The sequence below is a fragment of the Notamacropus eugenii genome, chromosome 1, assembly GCF_028372415.1.
Source record: "Notamacropus eugenii isolate mMacEug1 chromosome 1, mMacEug1.pri_v2, whole genome shotgun sequence".
NCBI lineage: Eukaryota > Metazoa > Chordata > Mammalia > Diprotodontia > Macropodidae > Notamacropus > Notamacropus eugenii.
The window spans coordinates 680,686,882-680,702,700 of NC_092872.1; the positions used below are offsets into that span (position 1 = coordinate 680,686,882).

The window sequence follows — 15,819 nt, forward strand, 5'->3', positions numbered from 1 at the left end:
TATGGATTTAGAGCTGAAAGGGATCTTAGAGGTCATCCATCCTAAGCTATTCCTTTCTGGTGAAGAGAGTAAGTGATTTGCTAAAGGTTATACAGGTAGTCCATGGCAAAAGCAGCTTTTCTGACTGTGTCCTTTGTGCCAATCTGTCAGTTGTTTAAGCATTTGTTAAGTACTGATGGGTACAGGCTCTGGTAACCCCCTTCAACTCTCCTTCCCACTTGAGAATTGCATCTTCAGCAATAATAGGTAAGTTGGAGGGGGTAGAGGTTGGGGAAGATAATGAATTGTTTTGGATATGTTCCAAAAGTCAGTTGAGGACACAAAAGTTGTGCTCAGGAGCCTGCCAAGACTATGGACCTTACCTGAAGTATATCTAAGTCAAATTCCAGAATTATATTCTCACTCTTTTGCTGGTTCTTCGTCCATGCCATGCCTACTACCTGTGGGTGTCCCGAAAAGCTCTTCATTGGACTGCCTTCTCTTTTCCCTCCATACTATCTTACTTAGGATCTCACCTATTTCAACCAGATTTATTGGCAGACTTCCTTAAAGTAAAGAAGGGGCAGTACACATGGGCAAGAGTAAGGTCCAAACTACATTTCCCAGAATGCTTAGAGTTCATTACCTCAGCATTTTTTAGAAATCCTCCAGGATTCATGGCTTCAGGGGCTTTTTGTTCTGTGCCATCTGGGAAATGGAATTTGGACATGAAGTGCTTTGGCCAGAAGATTTCTGGGAAGGGTAGTTCATCAGCTCTGCAGGTGTCAGGGACTTTAGTTTGGCTACGTGGCAGTTGCTGGCGCCTTTGTTCTCTGGAGGCTCCTGGTTGGTGAATCTGCCCAGGCTCCTCCTCCTCAGAAGGACGCTGACTCTGAGGGGAGGGAGAAGTAGAAAGGGCCCGACCAAGGGTTAGAGAGGGGTTGGGGGAGGGATAGAAATCAGAGGGGCTGAAGGTAGGTGTGATCATGTCATTGTCCTTGTGTGTGTGAAAAGAGGGCTGCGTGTGAAAAGAGGAAAGGACACTGCATGCATGGGTCTGTGTGTCTGTCCATGTGTCTGTGCATAGAGGGTGAAGGACCACCTGTGTGCATGTGTTTCTGGTAAGAAAAGAAACTGGAGGAAAGAGCTATGTCTTTCTGTGTGACAGAGGAGAGGAAAGAAACTCTCTCTCTCTCTGTGTTTATATTTGAGAAGAAAGAAGAGCCTAGTCTCCCTGCCTCTGTGTGTGTGTGTGTGTGTGTGTGTGTGTGAGTGTGTGAAAAGAGGAGGAGCTATTTGTGAACATGTGAGATGGAGATGGAGGATTTATTAAACACTTTCTATGTACCAGGCACTGTGCTAAGTGATTGGCATACAAAAACAGGCAGAAAAATGATTCCTGTTCTCAAAGAGCTCCCAGTCTAAAGGAGGAGATAACATGTAAATAACTGTACTTACAAGATATATGAGGTGCTTTGGAGGTTCTCAGAGGAAGCTCAGTGACTGACAGGGAGGGTAAAGAAGCCCTATGTATGTGTTTGGGGGTAGCGAGGAGAGGAGGTGTGCGTGTGTGTGTGCGTGTGTGTGTGTGTGTACGTGTGTGTGTAAGAGATTATCTCAGTGTCAGTGGTCTTTGGGTGAAGAAAGAGGACCCCCAAGGTGTCTGCATGTGAAAAGGGGAGGAGCCTTTTGTAAGTAAAGAGGATTAGAGACTGTGTGTGTTGCCGGTGAGGGGAGGGATGTGTCTGTGTGTGTGAGAGGAGAGACTAGAGATAAGGGGGTTTTAGCACTGTTTCAGAGAAGATCCTAGGTATATATGTGTGCATCTGTCCATATCCCTGTGTTTATGAATGAAAAGAGGAACCCTGTGTCTCTGTGTGAGAGAAAGGGAGAGAGGAGGCTTGTGAATGTTTGTGTATGTGTGCTGTTTATGCATGCATGTGCCTGGTCTACATAGCAGAGTCCCTATGTTTGGATCAGAGGAGAGGAGCTGTGTGTGCCAGTCACATAGCATTTATTAAGCATCTACTATGTGCCAGGCGTTGTGCTAAGGGCTCGGGATACAAAGAAAGACAAAAAGCAGTCCCTGCTCTCAAGGAGCTCTCAAATTAATGGAGGCAACATCAAACAATTATGTACACACAAACTATGTTCAGGATAAATTATAGATAATCAATAGAGGGAAGGAACTATTATCAAGGAATCATGGGGAAGGTATATATAAAGTGGGATGTAAGAGAGAGGACAGGAGACATGCAAACCACCTGTGTGTGTGAGGAGAGAGGAACTCTGTGTGTAAGTGTGTATGCAGGTGTGTGAGAGGAGAGCAGCTCTGTGTATGAGTGTGACAGGAGGGTAGAGGAACACTAAGTATGTGTGTGTGGGGGGGAGGGAACAAGAACCACTGTCTCTGTGTTTGTGTATGAAAAGAGGAAGGGAGCCTGGAGTTTATGTGTGAAAATTAGATGGGAACTATGTCTAGGTGAAATGAATAGAGCCCTTTATTCCTGTGTTGTGTGAGAGGAACCCTGTATTTGTGTGTGACCAAAAAGGGGAAAGGAGGTGTGTGTGTGTGTGTGTGTGTGTGTGTGTGTGTGTGTGTGATTGTGAGGGGGGAAGAGGGAGCGGAAAAGAGAAGGAGGGAGGGAGAGAGAGAGAGAGAGAGAGAGAGAGAGAGAGAGAGAGAGAGAGAGAGAGAGAGAGAGAGAGAGAGAGAGAGAGAGAAGAGAGAGAGAGAGAGATCCCTGAATTCATGGATATCTATATGCCTGTGTCTGTGAGGAAATGAGAAGATCTGGTATATGTGCTTGGGAAAAGAGAGGCGCCCTGGGTATGTGGGCTTTTGAAGAGAGAAGACATCCTGAGTCTCTTTGTGAGAGGATGGGAGAAGTACACTCTTGATGTGAGTGTTTTATGTTTGTGTGAGGAAAGGAGCTCTGTGTCAGTGTGTCTATGTGGGTAAAAAGGGGTGGAGCACTGTATGGGTGTTATGCATGGTGGGGAAGGAGAGGCCACCCAGTTCTGTAAGAGACTAAGATAGAGAGATAATGAAGGGGGCGGGGAGAGGGGATAGGAGAGGTATACTATGTATATGTGTAGATACATGAATCTGTGTGTGTGAGAAAAAAGGAGCTCTTTGTGTAAAAAGAGGAGCTCTGTCTACATATATATGTTTAAAAAGAAGAGAGGAGCCTTTGTGTGCAACTGCAGAGGGAAGCAGAACACTGTATATGTGGTGAGCAGGGAGGAGGGAAGGAGAGAAGCACTATTATTGTATGTGGGAGAGGAACCCTGGGTATCTCGGTTTGTGTGCAGTGTGTGTGTGTGTGTGTGTGTGTGTGTGTGTGTGTGTGTGTGTGTGTGTGTAAGAGAAGAGAGGACAGCGTGTGTGGAGAAGACCTTCATGTACATATGTCTTTATGTGTAAAACAAGGAACCCTGCGTATGTGTGTAAGAGAGGAAGGGAAACAAGCACTATGTGTATCTCTGACAGGAGAAGAGTATATGTGTAGCATGGAGGAGAAAGAGGGGCATTAGACTGGAGCTCTGTATTCCTGTGTCTTGTGTTTCTTCTTGAGAAAAAAGGTGGACACCTGCTTCTTTGCGTGTGAAAATATGAAAAGAAGAGGAGTCTTGTTGGCTGCATGTGGCTGTGGAGAGAAGCCATATGAGTATATGTGTGTGTGACTCTGTGTGTGTGTGTGTGTGTGTGTGTGTGTGTGTGTGTGTGTGTGTGTGTGTGAGAGAGAGAGAGAGAGAGAGAGAGAGAGAGGTGGAGGGGGGAGTGAGAGATTGAGAAAGAGATAACACTTAGGTCTATGTACATGAGAAAGAAGGAGGGAGGAGGAGCTCTATGTATATGTTTGTGTATGTAGAAGAGAGCAGCGCTGTATCACTGTGTCCATGGGTCTGTGTACCCATGTGTCCATGCTTCAAGCACGAGACATATAGAGTGGTTGATGTTCTGTGTTTGCGTGTGCAACGAAGGAATAGCCCTGTGTCCTTGTCTATGTGTCTATCTGCATTAGGAGGAAACCCATTTCTATTCATCTCTGTTTCTGTCTTTGGATGAGAAAGAAGAGGAGGCCCATATATCTGTGTATGCATGCTTCTCTGTGTGTGTACCAGTCAGTAAATGGCCCCAGGTGTGTGTTTGTGTACATAACTTTTTGACTGTGATACCACCTACAGCTTTACTTACCAGATTGTAAATCCTTTGAGCGCAAAATCTTGTATTCTTCATGAAGGCTTTGATCTCCCACAAGACCTAGTACACTGTAGTGAGTTAATTGTGGAGTTAATGAAACTTATTGTGTTGGATTTATTGGTTGTGTGTCTTTAGAAAGCCCTGAAGTCATTGAGACTGAGGCAATTAGCCTTCTCTTGCGACTTAATCCTTTGTTTACCTACAACAGTAGGATCAGCTAGATGGTGCAGTGGATAGAGTACCAGTACAGGAGTCAGGAGGACCTGAGTTCAAATTTTACCTCAGACACTTGACACTCACTAGCTGTGTGACCTTAGGCAAGTCATTTAACCCCAATTGCCTCATCCTGGGTCATCTCCAATCATCCTGATGAATATCTGGTCACTGGATTCAGATGGCTCTGGAGGAGAAGTGAGGCTGGTGACCTGCACAGCCCTCCCTCACTCAAAACAAAGTCAAGTACAAGTCATGTCATTATTTCTCTGATGGCATGGACATCTTTGGCAATGAAGGACGAACACACACACCTACCACAGTCCTAGGAGAGTTTTAAGGGACCTAGCCTGGGATACCAAGGGGTATATTCTCTGTAAGGTAGTAAGATATGAACCCCAGAGTGAAGAAGGTCCCATCTAAAGGGAATTTACTTTTCCTTCTATAGAGTCCTTCTCCAAAAGAAGGTGAAGGTAGAAGAGGCCACTCGTGAAGAACAGGACCTCCCTGAGAAGGACACACATTGAGGGTAAACTGCTGGAACAATTCCTGACCATCTTGCCAGGAGTTGAATGAAATCAGAGCCCCCAGGGAACGAAGAAGGAGTGACTATGGAAGATCTGGTGAACATGTTTGAGAAGAAAGGTGAGAATTACAAAATGTGAGACGGGCTAAATCTCTGCAATGAGAAGCAAAGGCAGACAGCACTTGGGGAGGGTCTGTGGGTGAGTAGGTCAGGAAGGACATGATCAGAATCCATAGCTGACCCTAATTTCTATCTTCTGCTTGGTTCCTTCTTCCTTTTTTCTTTGGCTCCTCTTTCTTTCTCTTCATCTTACCCATATCTCCTTCTTCTTTCCAGTCTTAGATGATCTAGTCCCTTGGCCACTAATATGAAATGTGTCTAGGTTACATTGGTTCCTTAATCTATCCTGCTCCAAATGTGGAGGAACCCCCCACACACCCAAAACAACAACTAAACCCCACTGGTTGTAGTTTTTCCAAAACAAACTTTCATTAAAAGAAAACAGAAGGGGAAAAATTGCATTGTGCACAAAAGTATAAAAAAATGAATTTCCTGAGTGGAGTTTTCTGCTGATGAGAATGACTGCCCCAGCTTGTGAGGATGCTGGGCCCTAGCTCCTTTCTGTCTCTAAACACTGCCTGGGAAACCTGCCCCCAAACTTCCATTTTCACACCTTTGATGATCTACCCTCACAATCCCTCCTTCATGTACCCCAGTATTTCCAGGAAAGGACTGACTTAGGAATTCGAGTCCATAAGAATATGCATTGTTAACTGGATAATTGTTGCTGTGGTAGCAGGGGCAAATTTTTCAGTAGGGATACATTAGAAAATCAGAATTATGACATGTATTCATGTGACATACAGTCTTGTCAGTTTTTTCTAACCACTATTGGGAAATATTTTTCACTAAATACTTCTGGTTCTATCAGAAATTGAATAGAGGTGGGGAGAGACAAGTCTCCTTGGCTTTAGGGTATGACAAGCTCAATAAGTATATTCATAGTCTTAGTATGGCCACCTGAAGTAATTAGCCCTGGTCTCCTCTTCTAGCTCTTTTGTGGAAAAACAAAAAGCCCTTGGAAGCTAACAATAGGATCATAGGTCTAGATAAAAGTGAGGAAACAGGTTAAAAAACACTGGAGATGAGATCTGAAGTAAGTACTCTGAATCCAGGTTATTCCTATGGGAGGCGATAACCCAATCACCCACTTTTTAATAAATCTTTCATACGATTTCTGTGATATTCGTTGTATTTGTAGTTCATGAATTAAACTTTTTACTTGACAAAAAGCTTTCTGTTTTATTGTTACATTTTATCTCCCCAGAAAACACTGACAAGATAGGAATGGTAATACTTATTTTACAAATGTAAAGATAATTCCTTTTAATCTCACAGTAGACAGTGACAGAATCAGGTTTATAATCTGACCAATTCTGTGCTCTTTCTTTTGGGCTATATTACTTCACTGACAATAAAATCAAAGTATGCTGTCTCTGAAGAATCTAGAAAACTGAGGTAGGGAGGAAAATGGCAATATTTTTCTTTATTAAGTGAGGAGGTGTCTGAAACAGAGAGGGTATAACACACATTCATTATCAGTGTTCTGACTCTAAGAATGCATAGAGATCTCCTCTGGAACTGCTTAGACAACAAAGATACAGGCCAGGAAGGGGATAGGGATCCTACTGGGACCCCTTTGACCTGTGTATGCTTGGGGAGGTGGTCAAAGCCAAATGCAGTATTTCAGTTTCTAGCCTTGTAGATTGTAGAATGGTGACCCTTATGATTCTTTTTTCTTTCCTAGCTCTGCCTGAGAAGTATGACCTTCTCCCCAAACAGAGCACCGAGATGGAGGAGATGACCTCTGGGCTCCTGGCATCTAGATCCCAGGTGAGCTGGGGTTTCTTCTCTCTCCTTAAATACCACATCATCTTTCACTGAGTGTAAAGGTTTCTTTCTCTTGTTCTGAAGATGTTTGGTCCAATAGAGTTGGACCTGAACTTAAATTGTTATTACTGAGGAGGCTGATTGATGAAGATTCCCAACTTGCCTAGTGTCTTCTTTCAGTATTTTTTAGTCTCTGCCTGACATTCCTTTGTTCAATCAACCTGTTATTCAGACCTGTACGTGTTACTCAGTATTGAGGTAAGTCCTGTGAACAGAGCAAAAGTGGAAGACACATATTGTATATCCCAAGTAGAATGTAAGCCCTTTGAAGGCAGCGATTCTATGGTTCTTGTCTTTGTATAATCAACACCTGTGTAGTACTTTACTCTTAAAAGATGCTTAATGTAAATGCATGGGTAAAAATACAGTCCTTGCCCTCAGAGAGATTCTAAGAAGGCAGGAGCACAGTTTCTAAATTTTTTGATGTATTTTGTTTTGTTGCAATAGACACCTCCCAACAGACACCTAAACATACCTTTATATTGTTAACATTAACTTTTTCATGCCTAATAAAAAACAATAATTATAATGGTTATTTCATGTATACTTGGTCTCCTCTATGTGTGTGCATTTTAGACATCTTGAGGATAAAGATTATGTATATAAAATACATTTAATGAAATGGAATTTATTAATTTTTCTGTTTTATTTTAAAAATTTCATGGATTTTATTTTGATGTTTCCCCCCACCCCCTTATAGAGTTAATTTAATAGAATTTCATGCGAAAGTTTATTGAGTGTTAAGCAAAATAAGATGGGTTCTTTAACTTTGATTGCACGTTTCTAACATTGACAGCCTCTTCCTGTAATAAAGAAAAAAAAGTTGATTATAGCCAACTGATAAAATGACTAGTGTGAAACACTAGTGACTACTAGTGAAGCATTCTGTACCTATAGGCCCTCTCTGCCTCTATACCTAAAGGAGGGAGGTATGCTTCATCACTTATTCTCTTGGACTAATTAGAGTTGTTTTATTTTATATTTCTCTGTTTTTGAAGTTTTTTTTTTCAGTTGGCTATTGGTAGTTTACATTTTTTTCTTTTGAAAATAGTATATGGACAGATTCTGTCTGTTAAGGAATGCCCTTTAATCTACATATTTCTGTCAACTTCTTATAGATTTTTGGATATCAGTTTTTACTAAACATATTTAATACAAAGTGTTTCCCCTAAAATATACTTTTTTTCCTAATTCTAACTATATTTTTAAAAATTCTTCAGATGCTTTAAAGCTTTTATATAATCACAATTATCTAGTTTGTTTTTATGAGATTTTTTATCTTGAGTCTGGTTATGAATTTTCCCTTATCCATAATTTTGAAAGATACAATATTCAATATTCTACTCTCTCTCTCTCTCTCTCTCTCTCTCTCTCTCTCTCTCTCTCTCTCTCTCTCTCTCTCTCTTTCTCTGTCTCTGTCTCTCTTTCTCTGTCTCTGTCTCTCTCTGTCTCTCTGCTCTCTGTCTGTCTCTCTGTCTCTGTCTCTGTCTCTGTCTCTGTCTCTGTCTCTGTCTCTCTCTCTCTCTCTCTCTCTCTCACACGCACACACACACACACACACACACACAATAGCATTCCATTTACACATTTTATCCATTTGAATTGATTGTGTCTGTGGCTTAAGTTATTGACCTAAATTTAATTTTTCTGTACTGATGTTTTCCTCATAGTTCCTTTCTATTAAAAAAAGTCTCTGTCTTTCTCAGTAGTGTGTGTTCTGGGTTTATTGGACACTAAACTGAAATGCACATTTGTTACTAGGTCTTGTTTAATAAGCACATTTTTGAAATAATTGACTAAGGAATTCATTCTGGGTAGGAAAGTGTGTAAAAAGAGAAAAAAAGAATTAATTGACTGGGTAAATAGGAGAGGTGACCAGCCAATATGATAACATAGGAGGAAGCAGAATAGCCCAGCTTCCTCCCACAATTACTTGGGTGATAATTTAGGAAGATCATCAGACTCAATCTTGATAGAGAAATCCAGGGAAAAATCACTGAGCCATTCTTTTTTTCAGTCCAGTGGCATAAGGAGAGAGTTCTAGACAGGAAGGCACTTCATGGAATCTTTTGGGAGAGGTCTGAATTATGATTGATGCTGGTCAAGGAGCAGGAATAGCTGCCTGGAAGATTTATTGTGGATTTGGGAGAAGACAACAGCCTGAGGGCAAAGTTGTGATAACTGCCCAAGGATGAATGCCAGGCAAAAAGCAGGAACAGAAGGAACTAGAAGCTCAGTGGCCTTTACCCTTGAGCAGAGTCTCTGACTTAATAATTGTCCTATCTGAGGTCTGTAGCTGAATAAGAAGGGCAGAGAGCTCAGACCAAAGAGGAACCTATATTTCTGCCACTTTTAACCTGCAGAACCTGCCAGCTATCTGACAGGATCTGGGGTTAGCAGCAGTCTACTGGATCTCCATTCAGGGACAAGATTACAGATGTATAACCCATATACCAACTTGAATTATTAGCTTGCAGAATTCAGATCAGAAGGGCAGTGAACAGATTTTGCCCTAGATTAAACTATTTTGGCCATACTCAAAGCTTGCAGTTCCCTAGCCTGCGCAGTCCCAGAGTTTCCTCAAGAAGATGGTACTCAATATCCAGAGAAAGCAGCAAATGGACCAAAAATAATTTAAAACAAAACCCATTTTCCATTCCCTGACCCCAAGACAAAGTTCCAGTTTGGGAAGTAAGGCTAGAAGAAAGAGTAATAATTATAATAATAAAAAGATTTCCAATATAAAGAGATGTTAGAGTGACAGAAACTCAAGACACAAACCCAAATGAAAACAATGACTCCAAAACATCTATAAATAAAGCCTCAACGAAGAACATAATGTGGACACAATTTCAACTAGAATTCTTGGTAGGTACAAAGCAAGTGTTAAAAAAAAGTTAAAAATGATTTCATGAGTGAAATCATACTACTCAAAGCCATGGCAAAAAAAGAAAGTGGATATGTTTCAAGAAACACAAAAGAAAAAAACAGAGGGCAGTTTTAAAAACAAAAAATAAACAAGATGGTAACTACCAAGAACATCAAAGCCAAAATCCAGTGTCCAGATCAAAGAAAAAGCTGCAAATAGCCAAGAAGAGAATTCAAGTATTGAGGAATCACAGTCAAGATTGCACAAAATTTAACAACTCTCAGAATAAAGGAATGGAGAACTTGAAGTACACCATTCCAAAAAGCAAAAGAGATGGGCTTATGCCAAGAAGAACTTATCTACAAAAATTAACCTTTTATGAAATAGAACTTTCAAGCATTCTTGATGAAAACTCCAGAGCTGAAGAGAAAATACAAATTCAGGAGCTAGAAGAAACCTAAAATGGTAAATATAAGTGAACAATCAAAATGAACTAAACAAAGGTGAAATTTTTACATTCAAATAGTGGGAGAAGATATGTCTTCTTAGAATCAATGTCTTCAGGGGTCATAGAGGAGGTTAAATAAGACAAGAGTTTTTTATTATGTTTTGATGCTTTTAAAAGAGGGAAAGGGGGTGGGAAATTATTTCACACAATCATAGTGTACAATGACAAGATAATGCAAATAAGGAAGAATGAGTGGTGGAACACTTTCATCTGAATTTGTCAAAGTAGATCAGAATAGAGACACATACAGAGGTGGGTATAGAAATATATTACTCAGTGAGGAAACTAGAGGGAATAGGGAGGAAGATAAGGGGGGAATAAGAGGGAAGGTAGAATCAAGGAGGGATTAATCATAAGCAAACTCTAACCACGGAGGGTAGATAACAAACAAAGGTTTGAAAGAAAAGAATGAAATGCCAAGAATCTCTGATTGGTCTCTGGGTAAAGTAAAGAATTCAGGGTATCAAATTGCTTCAAACCTAGAACTCCTTTAATACCTTCTTTTTAAAGTAGATTGGGGAAACAGTGGGGAAAAGTATAAAAGAGTAGGAAGGATGAAGAAAAGAACACAGATGACAGTCATCACTATGAATGTGATGAACTTATCCATAAAATGGAAGAGGACAGAATTGATTCACAGGCAGAATCCAAAATATATTGTTTACGATAAATACTCTTGAACCATAAAGATTCACAAAAGATTAAAATAAGATATGAAAAACAAAGGATTAAATTAAACTTAACATATATGCACCAAATGGCATAGTATCTAAATATTTTAAGTAAAAGTTAAATAAGTTAACAAAAGAAGTAACATTTCTCTTTTAAATGTAGACAAATAACAAATAAAGAAGACTAAAATTGAGGCCCTAAATGGAATTGTAGAAAAGTTCGATATGATAGACCTTTGGTGATTATTGAGTGAGAAAAGAAAGAAGAATAGGGTAAGGACAGAGAGACTAAAGGACATAAGTGAGGAAAAAAAAATACAGATTGAGTAGGAGTGAAGATGCTTAAAATATAGGAGAATATTTCAGAATTGAAGAATATAGAGGCAAGATAGTTTCAAGTTTAGTGAAGTTTAATATGTGATTAGCAGTAGTAAGTAGAGATGAATAGAGGTAGGCATACTCTGTTGTCTCAAAAGAAATAATTTGTATTTTTGCCACATTTTTAAAGTTTGTGTTTCTAGAGTAAAGTTTAGTTAATTTAAAAGTCAAAGTTAGTCAAGTTTTTGTTTCTTAATTCTTTGAAGAATAAAAAGTAATATTCCTTTAAAAATAACATTGTTTATTTTAAAATGTACTATTAACACGAAATTCAGGTTAAGTTATCTGAAGTCATCATATATAATTGTTTTAGTAATTGATCATGGACCTCAGTTGTTTTTGTTTTTTTGTTTTTTTTTTTTAATGTGAAAAATGAGAAATTGGAGTAACATCCCTTAATGTGTTGATTATGGCAGAGAATGAAAGGAATTTGAGACCAACTGCTAAAGTCATTGAGGAAAATGGGAGTTTGCCAAAAAAAGTGACTGATTTGGAGGGGAAGAGGGTAATGTAAATAGGTGTCATTCAATAAACATTTATTAAATGTCTTCTATGTGTGGCACTATGCTGAGCAGTGGGCATACTAAAAAAAAGATAAAAAGGAGTCCTTGCTCTCAAGGAGCTCACAGTGACTTTCAAACAACTTCATATAAACAAGATATACATGCACACATACATATGAATATGTATGCATAAACATGTATATACATACACATATGTATATGTGGATATATGCATATATACATACATATATGTGCACACATATATGACACATTGTAAATTAAACAGAGGGAAGGTACTAGAATTAAAAAAAAGTCTGGGAAAAGCTTCTTGTAGAAGGTGAGATTTTGTCTGGAACTTGAAGGAAGCCAGGGAAGTCAGGAGGTAGAAATGAGAAAGGAGAATACTCCAGGCATGGGGGGCAGTCAGTGAAAATGCCTAGAATGGAGAGATGAAATGTCTCATTTAGAGTAACAGCAAGGAGGAGAGGGTCATTGCATTGAAAACCAGGAGTGGGGATGTAAGTTGTAAGAAGACATGAAAGATTGGGTGGTAGGGGGAGGCAGGTTAATAAGGGCTTTGAATACTAAACAGGACTTTATATTTCATTTTAGATGTGATAGAGAAACACTAGAATTTATTGAGTGGGTGATGGGGGTAAAATGGTAAGATCTGTACTTTAGGAAGATCACTTTGACTGCAGAATAGAAGATGGATTGGAGTGAGGAGAGACTTGGTGGCATATAAACCAACCAGCAGGCTACTCTAATGGTCCAAGTGCTAGGTGATGAGGGGTTGCACCAGGGTGGTGGCACTGTCAGCAAGAGGAGATGTATGTGAGAGATGTTATGAAGGTAAAACTGATAGGATTAGGTAAAAGATTGGATATGGAGGCTAAGACTGCGGAGTCAAGGATGAAATCCAAGTTGGGAACCTGGGTAAATGGGGACATGGTGATATTCCCCAGCAGTTCTAGGGAAGTTAGGAAGAGGGTAGGGTTTTTGGGGAAAGAAAATGAGTTCATTTTTGAACATATTGAGTTTAAGATGTCTATGAGACATATAATTCAAGATATCCAATAGGTAGTTGGAGATACAAGACTAGAAGTCAGCAGAGATGTTAGGAACAGATAAGTAGATTTAAGAATCATTAGCATAGAGATAATAATTGAATCCATGGGAGCAAATGAGATCACTGAGTGGAACAATACAGAGGGAGATGAGAAGAGGATACAGACAGAGTCCTGTGGAACACTCATGGTTAACTTGGAGCAGGGGTGGGGAATCTCTGACAGTGAGGCCATAGGTGGTCCTCTGGGTCCTCAAGTATGGCCCTTTGACTGAATCCAAACTTCACAGAATAAATCATTTTATTAAATGATTCATTCAGTTCAAGAAGGTGAAAAGCATTATAGAAGAAAAGTTTTATAATGTAGTGAAATTATGTTCCCCATAGCCAAAGTAGAGAAGACTAGCAGAGATATGTGCTGGGGTGATTCTTGTAAAGAGAGGGTATAGAAGTGAATTGGATAGGCAAATTGATTGTATTCAAAGGACAGTTATTAATTGTTCTGTGTTAATTTTGAAGGAAGTTTTCAATGCAGTATTCCAGATATCTCTACTTGACTCACTACTGTTTAACATTTTTATCAGTGTCTAAAAGCATAGGAGTCATCCTTGTGTAATTTGCTAATGGTATGGATCTAGGAAGGATAGCTAACATATTGAATGACAGCATGAGGATCTATGAAAATGTCCTGACGGATTAGAAAATTGGGCTGAATCTAATAAGATTGAAACATAAATGTAAGTAAGATGAAATCTAGAATCTAATATAGTAAGATGAAATTTAATAGGGATAAATGTAAAGTCAAGATTCAAGGAATGAATATCACAAATGCAATATGGTAGAACCCTAGTTAGCAATTCACATAAAGTTCTGGTGTTTTTGTGGGGTGCTACTTCATTATGAGTCAGCAATGTGATATGGCATCCAAAAACAACCAAATTTAATGTGATCTTGATGTACTTTGAATGGCATAGCTTCCTGCAATACAGAAATGATATGATCTTTGTACTTTGCCCTGGTTAGATCACATATTCTGGCTAATACATTTTAGGAAGGATATTATTGACCTGGACAAGATCTAGAGGACAGCTGGGATGGTGAATGTCTTGTGTCTATGCCACACAAGGATCAATGGAAAGAACTGGATATCTTTAGCCTAAAAAAATGTATTTAAGGAGTTCATGATAGCTGTCTTCAGCAATCTGAAGAGGTATTAGATTTGCTGTTTTGCTCCAAAAGGCAGAACAATGGGAAAAAGTTTCAAAGTGGAACATTTAGATCTGGCTTCAGAAACAATTTCCTAACAAAAAAGTGGGATGATCTGCCTCAGAAAATCATGGGTTTGCCCTCACTTCAGGTCTTAAAGCAAAGGCTGGATGTGTACTTGTTGTTGTATTGGGCAGTTTTTTTTTTATTTATGTGTTGAAGGAGTTGGTTTTTGAAGTTCCATCTGCCACCCATGTCTGACATTTTGTAATTCTGAAGAATTTTTGAGCAACAGTTAATCTAAAAAATATTCTATTAATTCATAAAGGAGTTGCAATGGAAAACATCTAACCTTGTAGTAGAATATAATCTTGAGAGCAGGAACCTTTTCACTTTTGTATTAGTGTTGCCAGTGCCCAGAATATACTAGGTACTTAATAAACACTTAATAAATGACTGAACGATTGCTCTCTATACCACTGTAGGGAGAATCTACACCACTGAAAGTATAGATCACTATTGTTAAAGAAGGGAATAGTTGGGAAGGAAATGGTCTTGATGAATATAGTAGTTCATATGTTTAGTGCTTTCAAGCTGGCACTTTCCTCATTATAAGGGAAACAATTTCTGAGAGATGAAATGACTTGTTTAATGATCATACGGCAGAGAAGTGTCTGAGGTAAGATTCAAACCTAGGTTTCCTGACTTCAAATTCAGAGCTACATTTACCATGCCACAGCATCTCTCCACAAAAATACTTTTTGCTTCTTCATGGCGTGAAAGTCATCTTATGCTCTTTTCAGTTATTGCCAATGAAGCAAGACTGGCAGATTTTACAATGTTAGAAAGTCTGAGTATTGCTCTACTCGAGAAATTGTACAAAAAGTCATTCAGAAGCAGTGGAATAGAAAAGGGGGGCCCTCCAGCAAAGTCAGAACAAGGTAGCTCCTCAACATTACCAGAGATGGAATATGTGTAGACTGCAATGTTCCGTGTCAAGAGGCAGCAAAAACAATGGTTCCCAGAGCAGTAGGAAAGCCCCATGGTGGGAACTTTCAAAACCGAGGAAGTGGCAGCAGGAAACAGCCAGCGATGAGCTTAGGTTTGTATGATTTAAGCCTGAGGACTCTGAGGTCTCTAACATTCTCTCCTGAGATTAAAAGGCCCAAAAGATTTAGCATTCTGAACCTCAATAATGATGCAGGTGACCTTAATCCTGGGAGGTGGAGATCAGTGCAAGAACCCAAGGAGCCCAAGGCGAGAACAAGCAGGACAGACCACTTTCTCCAAAAACACAACAAGGGATTGAGCCTGGCCCTGGCACAAAGTTCTAATATAGGGAGTAAAATTAGAGATGAGAGTTAATCAAAGAATACACTGATGAATAGAAAACATTATTGAAAATCTAGAGATCCTCAAAAGGAGAGTATTTCTATAGTAACTGCATGCAGAGACTCAAAGGAAAAAAGACTGCCACTGAATGCTTAAAAGCAACAAAGAAAGAGGTAAAAAAAAAATAATTAGAAGAATAAGCAGCTTAGAAGAGAGAGTGGTAAGCCTTTTCTGAAACCTAGAATAAAAAATAAACAATGACTCTTTGAGGCAGCAAGAAATTATTATGACAAATTTTAAAATTAAAAAAATAGAAGGAAATACAGGCTATTTGATATATAAAACAACTTCTCTAAGAAAAAGAAATCAAAACAATAGGTCAAGGAAAGAAACTGACTTTTGGAACATATC

The 15,819-nt window shown here is 39.3% G+C and overlaps 1 protein-coding gene across 4 annotated transcripts in view; it reads left to right on the forward strand.

The window, feature by feature from the left end:
* Window positions 1–737: 737 nt before the first annotated feature.
* Window positions 738–15,819, forward strand: part of LOC140521175 (zinc finger protein 69 homolog) — a 41,892-nt gene continuing 26,810 nt past the window's right edge. Inside the window, exons 1-3 of one of the 4 annotated variants that reach the window (XM_072635911.1) lie at window positions 738–761; window positions 4,848–5,044; window positions 6,733–6,818. In XM_072635911.1, coding sequence (XP_072492012.1) covers window positions 4,972–5,044; window positions 6,733–6,818 — 159 coding nt within the window. In that variant the 5' untranslated portion in view covers window positions 738–761; window positions 4,848–4,971. Of the gene's footprint in view, window positions 762–847; window positions 954–2,728; window positions 2,882–3,058; window positions 3,215–4,847; window positions 5,045–6,732; window positions 6,819–15,819 lie in introns of those variants that run through there. The other 3 variants (XM_072635907.1, XM_072635908.1, XM_072635910.1) reach the window with 3 other exon arrangements.